This window comes from Juglans microcarpa x Juglans regia, chromosome 3D (genome assembly GCF_004785595.1).
Source record: "Juglans microcarpa x Juglans regia isolate MS1-56 chromosome 3D, Jm3101_v1.0, whole genome shotgun sequence".
NCBI lineage: Eukaryota > Viridiplantae > Streptophyta > Magnoliopsida > Fagales > Juglandaceae > Juglans > Juglans microcarpa x Juglans regia.
Genome location: NC_054598.1, coordinates 37,250,089 through 37,272,434, shown reverse-complemented (window position 1 = coordinate 37,272,434; position 22,346 = coordinate 37,250,089). Strand labels below are relative to the sequence as shown.

At 33.9% G+C, this 22,346-nt stretch overlaps 1 protein-coding gene and 1 pseudogene across 1 annotated transcript; both read left to right on the top strand.

Annotated features, from left to right (window-relative positions):
- Positions 1–2,421: 2,421 nt before the first annotated feature.
- Positions 2,422–6,510, top strand: LOC121255301 (annotated as a pseudogene).
- A 5,271-nt stretch (positions 6,511–11,781) lies between these two features.
- Positions 11,782–16,394, top strand: LOC121253991 (sister chromatid cohesion 1 protein 3-like). Its single transcript, XM_041153944.1, is given in 14 exon segments — positions 11,782–11,946; positions 12,287–12,548; positions 12,635–12,681; positions 12,767–12,816; positions 12,938–13,005; positions 13,100–13,563; positions 13,646–13,751; positions 13,830–13,944; positions 13,946–13,967; positions 14,063–14,571; positions 15,138–15,177; positions 15,349–15,397; positions 15,480–15,615; positions 16,119–16,394. Coding segments are annotated over 14 exon segments (2,091 nt in total). The 5' UTR covers positions 11,782–11,822; the 3' UTR covers positions 16,218–16,394.
- Positions 16,395–22,346: the final 5,952 nt, after the last annotated feature.

Genomic DNA, 22,346 nt, shown 5'->3' with positions numbered 1-22,346 from the left:
CACATTAGATTGAGTATTTCTATAAAATTTTAGACTTCTATTACAGTGATTCTCTAAATTTGTAGGTGAACAATAGATTAGCCAAACATTAAAATATTCAATTCTCACTCTTCTCATAAAATATGTAGGTATTTTTTTGTAATTAAGAAATTTGGTTTGATTTATTATTATTAAATAAATAATGTTATAAAAATAAATTAATTAGTTAATATTAATTAGAATATTAATTATTAAGTTAATTATAATGATAAGTTAATTATAATATAATTATTATTAATATTAATATTTAATAAATGTGATAAATATAAATATTAATTTAATTAGAATATAATTATTATTAATATTAATATTTAATGTTACTTTAATATTTAATAAATGTGATAAATATTAATTTAATTTAATTAGAATATAATTATTATTAATATTAAGTTGGTAGAATTATAAAATGTGATACAAATAAATTAAATAAAAAATTATTAAATTAATAATATTTTATTATTATATAGAGAGTAAATGACTAATCTAATATAGAGATTAAATTTAAATAGAATATATAAATATAAAAAAATATAATATTGACTAAATTTTAAAGATAAATTTGATCAAATCAATAAAAAATACTTTAAGAGGAGCCTGAAACTGTAAAAAAAAAAAAAAAAAAAAAAAAAAAAAAAAAAAAACACAACAAATAATAGGAGGCAGGAAATAAATGACAATGAGTCGACGACGCACTCGTTTGGAGCATAAATCTAGCAAAAAATCTTTAAATAGAGCAAAGTCACCAAATGAATATTTTATTAAAAACAATACCGTCCGGACTTCAACTCCCCTCTCCCCTTTCCCTTGTATTCTCAATCCTCCCTCTCTCTCCCTCTTCTCTCTGTTTCTCTCCAATTTCTGCACATAGTCCCCCATTTATTTCCCACTTCTCTCCAATTTCTGCACATCTATCTCTCAAAGAAGAAATCGACGCACATCTTGAACAGAGAATATGATAAAAATTCTTCTGATGTTTATAGTTTTTTCTTTGAGTCCCTCTTCGGACAGGATGCGGTGGCTACATGAGAGACAGAGAAGACTTCAGGCCTTTACCTAGATTTCCTCTCTCTCTTTCTCCGATGGCTTTCGCTTCGTTTCTTGGGAGAGTTCTCTTCGCCTCTGTTTTCATACTTTCTGCTTATCAAGAGTTAGCGCATGCAATCACTACTTTTGTTTAACCTTCTATATGCTTTCAGTATTCATGGTCTTTTTTTTTTTTTTTTTTTTTTTCCTGCTATCGTAATCACATTAGTTCTTCAGCTTATTTGTGGTTTTTAAGCAAATATGAATTCTGGGTTTTGAAGGAATTTCATTTTTGACATGAAAATTGCTGTTGGATCTGTTATGTTAGGTTGCAACTCGTTGTTTGACCATTTTTATATTGAAACTTGATGTAGATTTGCATTTTCTTTTTTAGTATATGGTTTTGGTTGAAAAAATAACTTAGGGGTTTGACTAATTGAAAGTTACTTACCAGCCCATTTTAATTTACTTCATAAATCACTTTGAGTTTAGCTTGTTATGGGTTATTGGTTACATAAGGGTAACCTATTAATGGATTCTCTCTTTAAAACAAATATTCATTCAGGCTAAGAATTGGGCCAGATGTGTTGATGTCGGGTGTTTTGAAAATTTCACGTGTGAACATTAAGATGTAGTTGGTAGTTTTGGTATCATTTGGTGCAATTATGGTTAGAATCCTAGGAATGCAGCAAGTCTTCGCACAATGCAACATCAACAATGGGTGTCACTGCCTAAAGGTTGGTTCTTGGATTTTGATTTCTGCATAAGTTGAAGTAATGAGATCAAAAAGAGGTGATTAGTGTTCCTAGTGATGAAAGGTTGGCTCACCAGTTTCCTTTAAAGTCAAGTAGCTATGAAGTCCTTACTATAGAGTTGACATACGGTGGTTTTACTAGTGGTGGACGACCGGGTGGAGCTTCACGGTGTGGGAGAGAACGGTTAGGGTGCTCTATTTCGGATTCTTAAAACAAGGGTCGTATGTTTTGCTTGAATTGGTGCAATTAGATGAAATAATTTAATTATAATTTGATTATTAATTAAGATATGAACCGTAGAATTGCAAAATATGATAAAAATAAATTAGGTAAAAAAAATAATAAAAATATTAAATTAATAATATATTATTATTATTTCGGCTAATAGATGGACAATCCAATGTGAAAATTAGTTTTGAGTGTAATAGCCAAATACAAAATTATGCCATATTATGCAAAGTTTACATTTGCATATGTATATATAATTGTCACCAAAACTAACTGCCAATTTCTCTTTGCCCCATGATCAAAAGAAATATATATATATATTTCCCACAAGCATTCCAATAGAAGGACCACTGGCGCGAACATGAACTCTGGCAAAATGTTGAAGATTTTGATTTTAGTCTTTCTATTCTTCTTCCCATTTTGTAGTTCTTCCACTGAAACCTTAACACAAAGCCAATCCATCAAAGACGGCCAAACTTTGATATCCAAAGAAAAGAACTTCTGCATTGGCTTCTTCAGCCCAGCCAACTCTAGCTATCGTTATCTTGGTATTTGGTTTGCCAAAGTCAAAGAACAAATTCCGGTGTGGGTTGCAAACAGGAATGATCCTTTCAATGATTCCTCGGTAGTTCTCTCAATCAACCAGGATGGAAACCTTGTTCTCCATGACAGCTTTAACCGTTCTCGATGGTCTACAAATGTTTCAGTTCAAGGGCAAGCCTCCACTGCAGCTCAGTTCCTGGATTCAGGAAATCTAGTACTGGTCCAGGAAAACAACAAAAAGGTGTTGTGGCAAAGCTTTGACTATCCAACAAACACTTTGTTGCCAAACATGTCGCTTGGTTTGAATCAGAGAACCGGGCTCAACAAATTCTTAACATCTTGGAAGTCCCGAGATGACCCTGGAATTGGGGACTGTATCTATAAGCTAAATCTTACTGAGACGCCACAATTCTTCTTGTACAAGGGTTCAATCCCATATTGGCGGACTGGACCGTGGCCATGGAGGTCATCTGCAATAAGATCCAATTATAAGGTCAATTATATCAACAATGGAGATGAGATATCTTACAAATACTTCTTCGATGACTCTGCAATCATCACAAGATTAGTGGTAGACAACTCTGGATTGCTCCAACAATTTGTATGGAATGACGGTGAACATTGATGGAAGGAGTTCTGGTCTGCACCCATATATCGGTGTGACAAGTATGGACAGTGTGGCGCGTACAGTATTTGTAACCCAGACAATGTTGATTTCGAATGTTCATGTCTCCCAGGGTATGAGCCAAAGTCTCTGAGGCAATGGTATCTCAGAGAAGGTTCTGAGGGTTGTGTAAGAAAGAAGTCGGGTTTGTCTATGTGTGGGAATGGAGAAGGGTTTGTAAAGATGGAGCGTGCGAAGGCTCCGTTTTCTTCTGTCGCAAGTCAAATGTATTTGAGTATGATGAGCTATGAAGCGTGCAAGCAAGCTTGCTTGAGGAATTGTTCTTGCACAGCTTTTATGAGCTTGAATGATGGGAAAGAAACTAATTGCTTGCAATGGTATGGAGAGTTGATGGATATTGAAGTGCATGATGATGAGAGGTACCAAAGTGTAAATGTTCGTGTGGATGCGGCAGATTTAGGTATGCTTCTTTCTTTTGCAAGAGAAATGTTGGTTTTAATCCTTAATTTTGTTATAATTTAAGCAACTTTTTATCTAAGTGGTTGACTTATGAAACCATTTAAGATGTGTCATATTAACTAGTATAATTAAGGACGATAAAATCAAGATGGAAAAAATCAACATTACTTTTCTTATTTCCTTTCAGCCAAGAATACAAGGAAGTCCGAAGGTTTTCTTGGAAATAAGGGGAGGTTGGCTTTCATAGTAATGTCCATTGTTGTGCCATTGTTGCCCGTAATTTTCCTAGTCCATCTATGGCTAAGGAAGAAGAAAACAAGAGGTAAATAAAGTTGGTTGCATGGTATTTATTCACACACACACAGATATATATATATCTGTGTGTGTGTGTGTGTGTGTGTGTGTGTGTGTGTGTGTGTGTTTGTGTTCCAATAAGTCGTGACAAAAGTTCTCATATGTGAGAAGTTATTTAGGTTAGTTTTCCACATGATGAAGGGTCTTTAAATGCTCTATTAATTCCAATTTTTATTAAAGCATTTCTCCCATTACATTTTAGGACAATGAAGAGAAAATTGCACAATCAGTTAGTAAATTTTACTGGTACCAAAGACTCTTTGGAGGAAAATGAGCTTGAGGACAGTAATACAAACCCTGATCTACCCATTTTTTATCTAAGCTGCATAGTTGCTGCCACAGACAATTTCTCTCCAGCCAATAAACTTGGGTAAGGTGGTTTTGGCCCTGTTTTTAAGGTATATATGGTGACAACTCATGATTGCTATCTTGCAAGTTTTTTTTTTTTTTGTATTTCAAGTTCCTTAATATTCTATATCAATGAGGGTGTGAAATGGTTAAATGGAATTGAAAGAGCAGATTGACTAATCATGTCAGGGTCAATTACCTAACGGGCAACACATAGCTGTGAAAAAGCTATCCAAGAGTTCAAGACAAGGAGTAGAAGAATTAAAAAATGAAGTTAAGTTGATTGCGAAACTTCAACACAGAAATCTTGTCAAAATGTTAGGTTGTTGCATTCAGGGGGAAGAAAAGATGCTGATTTATGAGTACATGTCCAACAAAAGCTTGAACTTCTTTATTTTTGGTATGTCTTATTTCTAAAAATTTATTCCCATATATATATATATGTATATTCTTTGGTTGTCTATATACATAGAACCACATACAAATCACTATTGAAATCACCATTTGAGTGTTACTGCAACAAAATTGTTATAGATCCTACAAGAAGTTCATCCCTTAATTGGAGCAAACGCTTTGAAATAATCATTGGGATCACTCGTGGGATTTTGTATCTTCATCACGACTCGAGGTTGAGAATTATCCATAGGGATCTTAAAACAAGCAATATTCTACTTGATGATGAGATGAACTCCAAAATTTCAGATTTTGGTGTGGCTCGCATATTCAATGGGGACCAAATTCAAGACAGGACAAACATATTTGTTGGAACATAGTGAGTATCATATAAAAACTATTTTCACACTTAAAACTACACTAATTTTTAAGCACTAAGAAGATCTTAAGGTTGCCTTTTTATACTGTTCACATGTAATGACATTAAGATTAACTTTGACACAATTCTTGTGCAGTGGTTATATGTCACCAGAGTATGTAGTATTTGGAAAATTTTCGACAAAATCGGATGTCTTTAGTTTTGGTGTAATATTATTGGAGATCGTAAGTGGCAATAAGAATAATGGTTATTATATGTAGCACATTTCCCTAACTTTGATAGGGCATGTAAGGAACTAAAAATAACAATATTTACCACTTATATCCTCAGATTTAGATCCCTTAGCATTCTTATTCAAACTCAAAGTTTTCAAGAATGAGAGAGATATACACGTAAAATAAGTCTTACAACATTTATTATTGTCCAAGTGAATTTTTTGGACAATACTATATACTTGATAATTGTTGTAGGGTCTACTTTGGATTTATCTCTCTCTCACTCTTGAACCTAGAGTTTATAAGGGATCTAAATCCTTTATAATACAACGTTTTATTCATAATGCTACGAACCACATAGGTATGGGAACTATGGAGAGAAGATAGAGCCTTGGACATAGTTGATTCATCGATAAATGACTCATATGTTCCCCATGAAGTCTTGAGAAGCATTCAAATTGGGTTGTTATGTGTGCAAGAAGATGTTAGAGATCGACCAGATATGTTGGAAGTTCTACTTATGCTGGGTACTGATGCAACCACACTTCCTTCTCCCAAACAATCTGCTTTCATTTTTAGAACAACATCCAATGATTTAAAATTAGATGCAAAAGGATCTTGTTCTATAAATGAGGTGACATTAACCGAAGCTGAAGCTCGCTAATTAATTAGGTGGCTGCATTCAAATTGTTTCCTTAACAATTTTAAGGACTAGTAATTGACATTTTACTGTTTTTGGTGCTAAAGAAAAACTTCACTATTTTCTTTTTTCTGTTTTCTTTTTCTCAGTTTGCTAATACTACAATATTATTACTTGTATTCTGCGATAACTGAATAGATGAGGTATTAATATTTTATAGGTTGAAGAACCTTGATTTTGTTGTCCATCCAAAGATTCAATTAATTGAACTCAAATCTTGAAACTTACCTGCTCCCCAACAACCCTAAAGTATTTTAAGCCAAGTTATTGACTTTTTAAGGCTGAACTTCAAAGGGGGAGTCGAGTTTGGAGCAGGTGCCCCAAACTTGTCGCCTTAACATTACATCTCATAGCCATCGGCAATCAATCATCTCATGTACATGAACTTGACATAAATTATTGTCTTCTTCCTTGAATAAAATTTGCTATAAACTTGTCAAAGGCAGGAGTCATTATCACAAATGAATGCCAAGTACGTGTAGTAATTGCCGACTATTATATATACTAGTAATAGAGCAACGTCCAAGGGACGTTTACCTAGTTTATATTTTTAACAAAAATTATATGATTTTTTTACAAAAGAAAAATATTAATAAATTAATAAATAATGTTCTTTTACATCATTTTTTATTAATTCTTTTAAGTGAAATATTCTTTTCTGCATTTTAAAATAAAGACTTTTAAAATTTATTTCTTTCAATATTTAATAAGTAATGTTCTTTTACCTCATTTTTTATTAATTCTTTTAAATGAAATATTCTTCTATGCATTTTAAAATAAAGATTTTTAATTATTTTGGATGTGGGTATTAACACGAGAATTGTATATATGAATGATAGCAAAAATATAATTAATTTCACCTTATAGATCATGTCAAGGATTAATATATCTGTTAAGAAGTGTTACAACTACAAATAGATCCCACAAAAATAAATCTGCAAACTAGTATGGCTTCATATGATACATTATATGATCTACTTTATGATAAAAATAATTTTACAATCTAACGTATCATATTAAGTCACGTCTGTTTTGAATTTATTTTTATGAGATTTCTTTGTGGTTAAAATATTAATTTCTAAATTTTTTTGTACTAATGGCCACTAACGTATATTTTGTATTAAAAAAAGATAATGAGTGTGTAATAAGGCAAAAGCAGAAGAGGAACTTTCTTTGGTGAATATATTATTTTGGAGGGTGAACTTTTGTGGAAAAAATGAAACAGTATGGATTTTACAACATTACCCTTAATCTTACTATTTTATTTATTTTAAGTATAACCTTTAATCCTAGTTATTGGTTTGTTAGATAAGGAAAATATCTTCCCAAGTTTAATCCCCATCATCCATTTTTGCTTCTAAGGGAAGGAGTCTCAAAAGTGACTTAAGTCCTCAAGTCTATCCCCTCTTCTATCTCACTTTTTCCTTTTTCTCCTTCGATGCTAACCCTCACAATTTTCTCCAACATCTCTCTCTCTCTCTCTCTCTCTCCCTTTCCTTATTGAAAGCTTGAAGAACAAAATCATTCCGAGCCCTTCCACTGCGTCACTCAGTTCTCCACGAAGACCAACCAAAGCCTACAGAAATTCAAAGAAAATAGCCTCTGATTTCAACATAGACGACGAAAACAATAGCCATTGCGTTTGGGTCTAAAGATGTCTTAGATCTACACATTACCGATGGTTTTTCAATTTGGTTTGTTTTGGTGTACATCGGTATGTTAGTGTAAATGGATATGATATATGTAGTGAGTTTATACAAATTTGAATGGATTTTGTTTGGATTTTTGTTGTTTCTTTGAGATATGAATATATTTCTGTCAGGAGTCCTCAAAATGAAATTTTTCTTATTTCCTTTCATCTTTCCCTTTCTCTGTGTCGGTTTCTTTGTTAGAAATTTTCTTTGTGAATTCTTAAAAATTTGAAGAGATTTGTTTGGTACAAATCCAAGTGGTATTTTTTGTAATGGTGTGAGAAAAATCATACTGGTATTTTTTATAATGATTTTTTTGTACAAATCCGATCGGGAATGATTTATTACCGATAGAGGATGTTCACCCACCATGCACGGAAATTTGAGATTTTGTTGTTTAGATGTACACATATTACTGATTCTTTGAGATTTGAAGATTTTGTTATTTTCTTGTTCAACAAACTCTGTTCGACTTTCATTTTGTACAAATCCGAGTGTTCTTGTTTTTGGCTTTGTTCTTGTTTCTGGAATCGTCTGAAAGGATTTGTCTTATGAACTTATGTATTTATTTTTTAGATCTAAGTATTGGATCTGAAGAAACTACTCAATAAAGAAACTAATATATTTAACTGAGAAGAAAAACCTAAAGCAATCATACCCACGTGATGCGAAGATTCAGAAGTAAAGAATGAAATTTCGAAGGCTCTTGGTGAAGATCTAAGGAAATACAGAACATTGTAAATACAAGGGTAGGAAAGTTTTTATGGGAAAGAGGCGAGTAAAAGTGAGGAAAAAACTGCGAAAGGGTAATCTCAATAGAAAATCAGAAAGACAAGAAACATTGTCGGTAAGAATAGGGAGAAGAGAAAAGAAGTGGGAATTTGTTGAGAAATAAGGGTTTTTTTAGGAAATGAAGAATTTACACTTGTAGACTGTTGGCAAAAGCAATACCATGAGAAAATAAATAGGAATTTAATCAGAAAAACAAGGATAAAATTGGAAACAAAATATTGGACGAAAACACTGAGGGACAAAAACAAGAAAGAAATACAAAACGAATGACAAAATTGGAAAAAAGAAATGAACGAAGACCTGTTTATTGGGCTTATTATATATAAGATATATATATATATATATGTACTTTAGCTACTGAGAAATTATATAAAAATAATTTTATAAATTGATGTGGCTTAACGTTATTCGTCAGATTGTAAAATTACTTTATTGTAAAGTAGATCTAACTGATCACATGAAATCACGTTAATTTGTGAGATTATTTTTATATAATCTCTGTGGCTGTAACAGTTATCCTATATATAAAATTTTTTAATATTATTGTTATTTTAGGATTTGAAAAAATTGAATTATTTTTTGTGTTTTGTTTAAAAGTTTAAGAAAATTGTAATGATTAGATGAAGAAAATGAAATTAAAAAATATTTATATTTGTGATATTTGAATATTAAGATAAGATGAGATGATATATTTTTACTACCAAACCAAGCCTAAAGGTTTGTTTCTAAATTTTGGATAAAAAAAAGATGTTGCACAAAAGAAATCACAAATTAAGCCAAAGTACGTACTACAATCTCAAAATCATGCAACTCCACATAGCTATAGCTAATCCACCAATAAATGAGGTTATTCGAGAACTTTCATATCTTTGTTATGTCGCTGTTTTATTAGAGATTAGAAAAAGAGTCATGTCACACAATCTGTTTCTAATAGAATGAAAAATGGTCATGTAGGGGGATAAAATATACAACCCATGGCAAGATCCAGCCCACTAGGCCAAATTAGATGACAAAATAGAGAGGAGTGAGAGACAAGAGAGGACTATGGGTTAGGAGTGTAAGAAAAGGATGTCAGAAAAAAGTAAGAAAATTGAGGCGTGGTTAGACACGCAAAGAAACCAATCACCTCCTGACAAACAAGCACGAGCAATGGAGGGTCAGATAAAAGCAAATGGCCAGAGTACCAACTGACTCTCTCTTCTTCTTCTTTTACCTCTCTAGGAAGATATATTCTCTAGCTTTTTTTGTATAATAAGAAATGAGAGACCACAAGAGACTGTAAATAAGTATATTATAATGAATTTTTCCTCTTCAAACATTCGTGGACGTAGACAATATGTCAAACCACGTAAATCTGCGTATCTCTTTCTTTTATTTTTTTTACACTTATTTTCTATTCACCGTCATGGACGTACGTATCGATATCGTACAACTGCACTGGAACACTGCCAGAGACTCCAAATAATATCGATCAAAGCCCAAATCGACCAATGGACTAAGAATGATTCTTTCTTTTTTTTTGTCTGTTGTGCGATTTTTTCTGCGTCAACAGTCCAAATAAATGGATGTGAGTTAAGGGTTATACATTCGAGCATACGCTCACCTCCGACTCAATTAAAGTAGATGAAGGTCCATCGCCAAGATAAGGCGTAAGAAAGTACAATGGAGCCTTTGAATTTATATACATGTTACATTGGAAGTCTTTGAATTTATATACAGATGATCTAATTATACTACTTCAATGTTGAAAAGAACAACTATATATATATATATATATATATATATATATATATATATATATCCATGCATGGATGCATGTGAATGGTCCAGTAGTAGTATTACTTGTAATTTATGTATATCCATGTTAGACTGAATATTTTCAAAGCTCGAAACTCTCAGAAGTCGTAATACTGACGTTCTCTCAATGATTACTGTAACGTCGACTGCATAGATGAAGGCTTCAAGACCCGAGATGATCATGTATGCTTTCTTTCATTTTTTAGTTTTTGTAAAAACTTCTTGTTTCTAATTTATAAAGCATATATCTGACTTGTTATATATATATATATATATATATATATATATATATATATATATTTAAGAGGTTAAAAAGCACTTAATTTATGCATTTGTTTATAAAAGCACTTCCTAAATTCGAAGTGTTAATAATTGTAAGTCGATTTGCCTAATCTTTGAGATCAGCTCAATTGAAAAGAATATAATTAATTATTTACAACTTTTTTGTTCTCAAAGAAGCAACGTTGTCACGCCAAAGTGCTAAAAGACATCCGGATCGATCAGATGGGAATGGGATAGAGTAAGAGCAAGGTGCAGTGTGGTTTGATGTTGTTAAACGTTAAAAAATATTCAAAAGAAACGTAGGATTTTTTTTTTTTTTTTGTATTTTTTAATTTTAAGTTTTTCTCTTTTAATTATTTTTTATTTTTTTAAAAATATTTTTATGAGCTAAGCACTTCTCATCCTTTTATGTTTTTTAAATTATTAAATTTTTTAATTTAAAATCAAAATTCGTTTTTTATGTTCATTTTCGGTTCTAGGCAAGTTACGAAGTTAGTCACAATGGTCATTGGTGGGGAGAGAGAGAGTAATGGGCAGGCCTCTCTTATAAATGGGCTCAAAAGAGGCCCAAAAATACCACCGAATTCGGCTCCAAATCTCCCTAAAACTCGCCCAATTTTGTTTAGCGCCACTTTGAGTTTCCCGCGGCCACTACACCCAAAATTAGCTTTCAATTTTGTTTTTGCGCCATATCCCTGCCCCCATTTGTTTACCTCTCACTGCTCTCTGAATCTCTCTTGAAGAAAACCAAAAAGCTGAGCTTCTGGAGAGAGTCTGCATATCTCCATTTCTCCAACCACAATGAACATCTGATGTCCTTATTCCCATCTGAGACTCGACGCCACCATCACTGTCTGACCTCTTGCCTTAGCCGCCACCCACGATACATGACATCGAGCACCACTCCCCACCATCCAAGAAAACAAGCCGAACGCCTCAGCGCCAAGCCGTTCGTCCACTGTCCTTGCCGTCGCCCCCACCGCCCTCCATTCCTGGTGCCATCACCGATGCCGGTAAGTCTTTATCCTTCTCTCCGTCCTTGTCTTTGTTTCTTTCTCTCTCCCCCCATCCGCGTCTATATCCTTCTCTCCGACGGTGACATTTGATTTTAGAAGGTTTTTGTATTTACGTTCTTATTATCGTGAATTTCAGGTTGAAGAGTTGAACCTCGGGTCAAGGGTGTGACCACAACAATAACAATGTTTTACTCTCAAACTTTTTTGGCGCGAAAAGGGCCACTGGGAACGGTGTGGTGTGCTGCTCATCTTCAACATCGCCTCAAAAAGTCTCACTACAGTTCCACCGATATCCCCTCCACCGTCGGTATGTACACCCCCTCCCCCCAACAAAAAAAGAAACCCAACTCTTCATTTTCACTTTTTCACACACCCGCCAATCAAAGTTTATTTTAAATCCGTGCTAAACTTCATCTTCATGCTTCGTAACTTCTTCAAAATGGGTTAAAGGTGTAGTTTTTATTGTTATTTGGTAATAAAATGATTTGATAAATTCTATTTTTTGCTTTAATTTCTAATGATTGTGTGTTGGATTTGTTAATTATCAACTTCAACAGTATGTCTAGCCTGCTTAAAAATTTTACATGGTAGACGCAGTTTTTAATAAATTTGGTTAACTCTTTTGTGATCCAAATGTCTCTTTATAGATCGAATCATGTTTCCGGAAGTTCCCATTGCCCTCAGAATGTCGGGCCACCTTTTATTAGGTGTTGTTCGGATATATTCAAAGAAAGTGGATTATTTGTTCCAGGACTGTAATGCTGTTTTAAGTGGCTTAAGAAAGGCCTTTGCGTCTATAGATCTCAATTTGCCGGAGGATGCCAGACAGGCACCGGTTCAATCTATCACTTTGCCAGACACGTTTGACCTCGATACGTTGGATTTGGACCATGACATTTATGATGAGGGGTAAATTTCTTGAAACTTATTTCTTTCACCGTTTTTGTCCACCTGTAATACCTCCATATAACAAGCTTGTGAATTTTTGTTCTCAGGTCCCCAGATAATCACCTCAAGAGTCGAGAGGAGATTACGTTAACAGGTCATAAACGTGTTTCACTTTTTCTTATTAATTGTGTTCTCTCGACTCATAAATGCCTAAACGAGTGTAAATTTTTGTGCGACAGATCAAAATCCTATTGGAAGAGACCCTTATGTTGCTATTTCTTTTGATGAGGTCAGAGTCCTTTATTCTGTTACGTCAATGTTTACTATCATTGCTTTCATCTTGCGTTGGCCAAATTCTGTGGTATTTCAATTGCATATTTTCACGACCAGTAGTTTTCTGATCTGTTTAGGATTTCATGATGATGGATTCCTCACATCCAGAAGTGTTTGCTGACTCTGATGTCAGACTGATGGAGGGGTATGTTTCTGAGTGTGTTTAAGTACTTTCACTGCCTTTTCTTTTTAGTGATGGAATGCTAAAGTAATAATTGCTGTTCTTTGCTAATTTACAGCATTCTCCCTTCACCTCCGGTGAATGCTAATGATGGATTTCAACATCATAATCCAAGTAATCAGAGGGAAGAACTTAACTTGAGGCTTAGCAATGACAAGAACCCTCAAAGTTATCCACATGATGTGGAATCTCGAGATGAGAGTCTAAGTAATCAGACAGAGATGCTTGATAACGATGCCAATATCCCCCAAGATCTTCCAGATAGGGAAATACTACGTGATTCTGTTCATGGTTTTGGCTTAGAAAACCTTCCTCCCATATTTCCAGATCATGGGGATGACCTAGGCGGAAAGAAAATATCCTTAGACCAAACAATGAACGAGAAGGAAACCTTCCCTCCAATCATGGATGAAAATTTATTGTCTGGAGGGCAGTCTTTGCCATTTCAGCAACATTCAGAATCACCACCTTCTGCAGCTTCCCAACAGGCTACCGAGATTTTTGATGCACACGTTTCATTAAGTGAGTGCATTTTTCTCATTGTTGGATGTATTGATAGGATGAGGACTCGGATTTTTTCAAGTCTGAGCATTTGTCTTTTTAGGTGTTGGGCTGGGGATTATTCTATCAACTCCACCTGTTAAGCAGCCAAAAGCAAGAAAGAGGAAGAGGAAACAGTTCTTTGATGAGTCCACAGTGTTGACTAACAAGTATGGCTGGTCATGTAATCCGTAGATTGATTTTTTCTCTGATACTAGTTTACTGACGTAAGGATGTAAATTTTGTAGACTTATGAAGAAGTCTCTTGAAGATTCTAATGATTTATTGCGGAAGAAAAGGGACGCCCCTTGCTCTGCTTTGGGTATCTGGAAGTTAAACAACACTTTACGAAAGGAACAAGTTTTTTCACCAGCCTTCATTGACTGGTGAGTGGGCCTTTCCCTTTGCTGATCTTTTTATTGCTGCTGGCCATCCATTTTAAGTGTTCTTTTTTTCTAAGAACTGGGGCTTCTACATGCAGGGTTGTGTTTGGATCTTTGTGATATTTTCAAGGACCTCATATCTACAAAACCCCATCTCATTTTCTCCGAGGAAACTTCTCCAGATCCTAAAATTGCAGTATCCCCTGCTTCAACAAATGAAGCTTTCCTAGAGCCGAGGGTTTCACAATCTCCTGCTGCCACAATCGTAACTGTCCCAGAGTCTAGGGATGCTCAATCTCCTTCTCTTGTGCATGACCTTGACATGGAAATTGAACGTCCTCGAAATATCGAAGCGTTTGATGGCGGCAGCTTCTTACCTGAATTTGTGCCATCCCAAGCTAGATTCACGCCTTCTCCTCTTAGAAGATGTGACTTTACTCCTGCAACAATCATTGAGACCAGGGTGTTATCTACACCCCATGTAGCAGCATCCACCGGAACTGGTGGGTCTGAGAAGAGAAGAATGACGTTTTCAGAGGAGCATCCAAGTCTAAAGAGCACTGGTCTCTCAGATATTCCTGGTTTGATGAATTCCGCCGAAGCAGATGTAAGTCCTTGTACTTCAAGAACGCTGAGAATTGCCTTTGTGTTAGGTTTTATTAAGAGATTGCGACAATGGTTTTTCCATTTACATGAAGTAGACGGTTCATCCATTTTTGTATTAAAAAAAATAACTGTCAAGGGTGTTTACATGATGGCTTAGGCTACGTTTGGGTACTAAGAGAACCTCAAGTACTCTCACTACTATTCTTTATTTTATTATTACTTTTCACCTATTTTTTTACTATTCATTATTTTTATCTATTATTCATTATTCTATTATTACTTTTTCACTACTATTCAGAAACATTCTCAACACTTTTCAAATATTCTCACTATCCAAACGTAGCCTAAATCACCTATCTTATATGTCTTATTGTATGAACTATACATTTGTTACAGATCCAGCTTCTTTAAGATTATGATACCATTTCAAATATATGAGATGTTTAATATTTTTACTTCTTGTTATTGGACATCTTTTTGTTCCTCTTCATCCCCTCCCTTGAGAACTACTTGCATTTAAACTTTGAGTTAAGCAGTATTTTGACTCATTGAATTGTTTCATTATAGGACCTTTACTTTTTGGAAGAAGATAACAATACCCCAACAGGTAAGCCAAGTAAAGGTTTATATTGATGTTTAATTTGGGTGGTTCTATAAATTGTAGGATGTTGATCCCTTCTCAGTTACCCGGTAAGAAATCTTAATTGCAGTACATGGGAAGTTTATATGAACTCCAGTTTTCGTAAGCAATATATGGATAACATGTCTTTGCTTATAGCAGGATCGCAAGGAACGGGAAGAATAGATTCATTGTCTGCAAGAACCAGGTAATTAAAGAATATTTTGTTAGTTATAATGTGTGAACCTCATTTTGGTGGACAATTAATATGTGTTGTCTTTGACATTCAGGGCTGTTGCTCAATATTTAAAAAGACATTCTCCTTTCAACGCAAGCTCAGAAGGCCTATCTGGAGATCTCATTTTGAACAAGACTTTAGAAGGAAGGACAAGAAAGCTATGTGCTCGCATGTTTTTTGAGATGCTTGTAAGTTTCTGAAACATTTCCATTGTGCCATATTTTTGGAAGATATCTGTATAAGGCAGGTGTTACCACTTGGAGATAATTAAGGATGAGGCAGGTTATCATTTTGCATAGCAGCAGCATGAATCAATGTGTTTATATGTTATTTAATGATACACATTTCTTTGGATATGTATAACCAGCTCATTTTATTGAAAGTTGCATTCATAGGAAATTCACTCTTGAATATTGAAAAATCACGGGATTTTGCATCAACTTGTTTGCATCTGGTTAGTTTCTTGTGATGAAAAACGTGACAGTCATTGATCTTTTGTCCATCTTCATTCCCTTTTCTTGAGTTTGTGAAACTGAGTTCACTTTGGTTAATTCACTTATCCTGCTGTCCATTCTTCATGCATGTCAAAGTGAGAAGTTAGTGATCAGAACTTTCTGGCCGCATATAGTCGACATGATGAATAGTCTACCAATCAAGTACCGTGAATAAAATGTAATTTTCCATGTCTTAGGTTTTGAAGAGTTACGGACTTGTCGATGTTCAACAAGAAGAGCCTTTCAGCGATATTCGTTTGAAGTTGACGCCTACACTTTCGAAGACTCAAATTTGAGTTACAAAGTTGGGCCATGTGCTTACATGGCCTTCATGTATAAAGATAAGGATCTAGCTACTATATATTGTACATTACAAATTTTCTACTACCATCAGCATTTGATTTATTTATTTATTTATTTATTATTATACCGTGTCTGATTATGGTGATTTATGTGTATTATTATTTGGTGAAGAGTAATGTTATACACTATCACTATTTTACTTTCATTTCACTACGCAAGAAATGTCATATTTATCACCATTGAATAATCATTCAATGGTGATAAATGTGCCACATCATGTATAGTGAGATAGTGGTGTGCTGTATAGAATTTTCTTTCGGTGAATGTTGTCTGATTTTGGCCAAAAAAAAAAAAAAAATGTTCGTCTTTTGCCCACCCAGTGCATTATGGCATTACATAAATCAATCTCGATGAAAAGTGCATGAAACAAGTCCCCCATAATAAAAGAAGCTATTGATCCAAAGGCAAAAAGTCGATCTCATGTAAGTTGAGACAAGTTAGACAACCAAAATGAAGCACCAAGAGCATTTGTTCGATTTTCCTTGCAGTGTCAAGCTGCAACAGCGTTAAATCAGCTGAGAGACAGAGGTAGAAGGCTCTTTGTAAAGTGTGTTTCTTGTTCTTGTACGTGCGTCTCTGATGCGCATTTTATTGGACATCACAATTCGATCGATTTGGGCCTTATATATAGAGAGATGTTAATTGTAATCAAGAAAAATTTACAAAAGAATTTATTTCTTTCCGTGTTGGTTATTGTTATAAAATTTTATAAACTTACAAAAATTATAAAACAATCAAGCTCTAAAATATGACCATAAGAAAATTTTTTGTACAACCAAAACTATCTTCAATAAACAAAACAATCAAGCTCTAAAATTTTTAGTCTCATATGACTAACCTAAGTCTACTTTGTAATCTTTGGTTCAAAAGTTATCACTTCAAAAGAAGGGACTTCTTATAACTTTAAAAAAGATGTAAAATGAAGTGGTGAGTTGTCACGTGTTCAGTAAATAGTAATTTAATGGGGATGTGGGAGTTTGTAATTTTTTTGATTATAAGAGAGTGAATAAATTTTTAATAAAATAATATGAGTAATACAATTTTATCTCAACCAATATATTTAGTCAAATATTATATTCAAAGTCACATGATAATAAAAAAATATTAATATATGAAAAAGATATCATGTCACAAAGACATAATGCCACAAATGATATCAAACATGTCATAATGATATTCATATCATGCGCTCAAGAATATATAGCATGCCATTTAACTTTTAAATTTAATAAGTCACATATCTTTTTTCAAACATTCCAACCATTATAAAATTTGCACAAATTCCACAAACAGAACTAAAATGGTATAAGAATATGCACAAATCTAAAGTTTATACAAGTTCAAAATATAATATCTAAGTGCATCATTCCAAATAAAAGCATCAATCCTTTTATTAAAAAAACTTATTAAAGAGCTACTTACTTCAATTTTTAGTCAAAATAATCACGATATTCCTTTGCCAAATATTACTTGGAACCTATTACATAGCCATTATAATCCATCAACTTCTATACTAAAAATGATATCACTTAACTCTAATTCACACAATCCTTAATAACATGAATTTAGATCTGTTCTAAAAGATTATCTTCCAAAATTGATATACTTCAAATTTCTAGATTTGAAACATGCTATTGGACAAGCATGCACACCGGCCTCTATTTCCTTATTATTTCAACATAAATGATGTCTACACTCAACTATATAACAATGAGATAAACCTGGATTAATTCTAATTAATATCGACCACTAAAACTTGAATATTAAATTTATCTTCAATGCATCCCAACAACATAATCCATTAAGTATATTCTAAACAATTCACAACACCAAATCTTAACAAATTTCATATTCAATATTCATTAGACATACTATTTATGAGGAAGAAGAATTTACCTAATATTGTCATGGGTGGTGATAATACAACAAGGAGCAGTGGTTGTGGGTGGAGGTTACATAGAGAGAGAGAGAGTAAAGATATATATTCATGGTTGGAGGGGGGGGGGGATTGAGAGAGATATATAGGGGATTGAGAGAGAATCGAACAAAAAGGGAGGGATGTGAGAGAGTGAGTCGGAGGGGTAGAGAGAGACAAGATGAGGGGGTGTGCGAGAGCTGAGAGGGGGGTTTGTTGTGTGAGAGAGAATCAGAGACGGGGAGAAGAACTTACGGGAATGGAAGGGAAGAGGTGGGGGTGGGAAGAAAAAGGGAGGGGGCTGGGCCTTTATGCGTGGGCTAGACCTTTTGGGTTATTAAAATCTTCCCTCATTCAAGAAATTTTGCTTTCGAAATTTGATATATTATCCATAGAAAATAATTGAGGGTATTTTGCTTGCATTTCATCCTCTCGTTCCCATGATACTTCTTGTAAAGTTTGATTTCTCTAAAAAAACTTTTACAAATCTTATTATTTTGGAGCATAACACTTGCTCTTTAGAGTCCACAATTTGAATTAGGGTCTCTTTATATGATAAGTTTTCTTGGATTTGCAATGGTTCATAATGTAATATATACGAAGGATCAAATACATATTTTCGTAGTATGGAGACATGAAAAATATTATGTATTTTAAAAAGTCTAGGAGGTAATGTAACTGGATAAGCAATTGGACCGACCTTTTCCAAAATCTCAAACTATCCTACATAACGGAAACTCAACTTTCCTTGTTTACCAAATCTCATAATACCATTCATTGGTGCAACTCGTAGAAATACTTTACCTCCAACCTCAAATTCCAACATTTTCCTACGTCTGTCTGGATAACTCTTTTGTCTACTTTGAGCCTTTTACAACAGATTCCGAATTAATCCTATATTTTCAGAAATACATTCTACAATCTTAGGCCCTAAAATTTTTTCTTTTACCAACCTCATCCCAACAAATAAGAGATCTATATTTCTTCCTGTAAAGAGCCTCATAGGGCGCCATACCAATGCGCGCTTGGTAACTATTATTATAAGAAAACTCCACTAAAGGTAGATGGTTAGTCCAACTCCTTTTAAAATATATCACACAAGCTCTTAACATATCTTCTAAGATTTAGATAGTTATCTTAGACTGTTCATCCATCTGTGAGTGGAATGTTGTATTAAAAATTAATTTCATACCTAAGGCTCGTTGCAATTTACCTTGAAATTGTGAGGTAAAACGTTGATCTCTATCTAAAATGATGGTTACTAGCACACTATGTAACCTTACGATCTCTCCTATATAAATTTGGGCAAATTTGTCTAGAAGATAATTCACCTTAATTGGAAGAAAATGTATTGATTTCGTTAGTCTATCCACCACTGTCCAAATTGCATCTTGTCATTTATTCAACCTCAGTAACTCTGACACAAAATCCATAGTTATATGCTCCCACTTCCTATTTCATCCATTTTGGAATAGGAAGTGGTTGCAATAAACTCGAAGGTCGGTGTTCCATTTTCACCTGTTGACACGTTAAACATTGTTCTACAAATATGGCTATGTCTCGTTTCATGTTATTCCACCAATATGTACCTTGAATATCTTTGTACATTTTAGTACTCATTGTGTGTATGGTATAACAAGAATTATGGGCCTCTTCTATAATTTATCTTTTTATTTTTGGATCATTTGGCACATACAGTCTATCTCTAAATCTCAAAATACCATCAGCTGACATGTTGAATTCAAACTTCTTTCCATTTCGTACTTCTTCCATGAATCTTTAGCAATTTTGCATCACTGCCTTGGCTCTCTTTAATTTTCTCAATCAAAGTTGGTTGTACATTTAACCTAGCTAGGTAAGATTAAGAATCCTCCACTAAAACCTCAATCTCATACCTCTTTAAATCCAACATAATTTGCCTCAAAGTGGTCACTAAAGCAGTTGTAGCACCAAAGGATTTCTTGCTAAGTGCGTCTACCACTACATTGGCCTTACAATTGTTGTAGTGCTCAGTGCACAGACTGTAACATACGGATCCTAAATTAGGATATATAATTATTATTATTGTTATTCTTTTTTTAGGATCTATTTTGAGATAGTGATTTTATTTCATCAGGTTTCTTCTACTCTGCATCCCGTATATCCCTTTGTTTGATTTTCCAAGTTTGAATAGGTTCCTATTTAGTAACCAATTCACGCTCCAAAAACCTCCCATAAATTCTCTCTTTTCCTCACAATATTCCCTTCATCAAATTAGCAGCACCCTTGCGGTCAAACTCATTCTCACAGCAAGCCCCCCACGTTGAAAACAAATAACAATTCTATAGAAATCGACTCTCTCCTTGCAGGAAAACAACACAAATAGAGCCGACGGGAATGTCAAGCACTACCCAAACTGCCTAGAAACCGCCGACAAGGCACACCCTGCCACCTCACACCATTTTGAGGGAACCAGTCATTATTTATATATTTGTGGCAATATTAATTATTTCTCTTATGTGTAGGAAAAAAATAGTTGCCCTGCGTGCTAAATCTGCAACCGATCAAAATTTAACAACAAGTGATATGAAAATTTTTATAAAGGTTCTGGGTTCACGTTCAGGCTATTTGAAGAGTTTGGGTCGTTGTGTCAAGCCTTTTAGCTTATACTCATCGTCCAGTAATGCCAACACTTCTAGAGCATTAAAGGAAGCGAGGTTAGAGATCGATGAATTGAGAACAAACCAACATGAGTTAGTGGCCCAACGAGTTGACTTGGAGATGTGAATGAAACAACAAGAAGAGCAACAAGCAAAGTTCATGAGAGAAATGTAACTCCAAATGCTGATGCTAATGCAACAACTCAGGTCTCTAAGCAATTAATTTAATTTATAGATTAGATTTTCAATTGTCATCTTTTGTATTATGATAACTATTGTTTTATTTAGTTGGTTTGCATTTATGAGACTACTTTTATGTTTGTTGAACATGTGTACTAATGTATTTTAAGATGTTATTTGTGTTTCTATTTTCTATTATTGGGTTGAAAAAAATATTATGTTGTTCGAACGGTTTTTTTGAATGCAAAAAAACCTTTCAAACAGCAAATAAGCGCCAACCATTCGAATGGTATAATCAACACATTCAAACGTAATGCGTAAAACAACCATCGGACAAATCGAACGTTACATAATCATTCAAAGAATACACTAAGCTTTCGAACGAATTTGAATAGTAAGCTGTTCACACGTAAAATTGATGTTCGAACTATCAACTACATACGTTTGAACATTCAACTATAAACGTTCGAACAATATATAACGTTCAAATTTCAATTTTGACGTTCGAACATAAAGTTGTTTGAGTAGAATTTATTCTATCGAACAGATAATCTAATCCGTTTGAACATGTAAATTTTACCGTTCGACCGATATTTGGGACGAAATAAAATCGTCCAAAAAAAAAGTTCGTTCAAATGCTATCAAACAATTTTCTCCATTTTCATCCTAAAAAATTATCTTATGAGACAATGATATTGGGACGAATTTGTAACGCTTTTTTTTTGTCCCAAAAACTTCTTTGGGATGAAACAATATCTTTTTGAGATGAAAATTTTCATTTCAAAAGATACAAACTGTTGTAGTGTCATATTCGAGATCACTTGGATTTTAAATGACGGTTATATGGTAAAGTTTCTTAAAAATGCATTCAGTACTTAAAAGAACCGATTACTCACACCATTAAGGATATTTTAAATCATAGCTGCTAATCTATGGTCCCTATTCTAAACTAAGCACAATCAATTGTTAATGAAAGTGGCGTGGTATATGCCCATTTTACTTTGGCAAATTTCATAATTAGGCGCACCATACATTCACAAATCCATGATAAGGCGCACCTACTTTAGTGCTGGCTATTGGCATCCATGAAAGATTTCGCCATCATAATCTTAAATTTCTCATGGAACACCATCTCTTGTTTTTTTTTTTTTTTAGTTACTTTACTGCAACTTTTCACCTATAAATCATGAAGATAGCCACACCCAACTGCAGTCATATCTTAAATTCTTCCTCCCTTTCTTTCACAGTGAGTGGGTGAAGATGGAGACGAAGATGAAGATGATATGTGTTGCATTCTGTATACTGCTTGTTCTTCTGCTCCCTGGGAT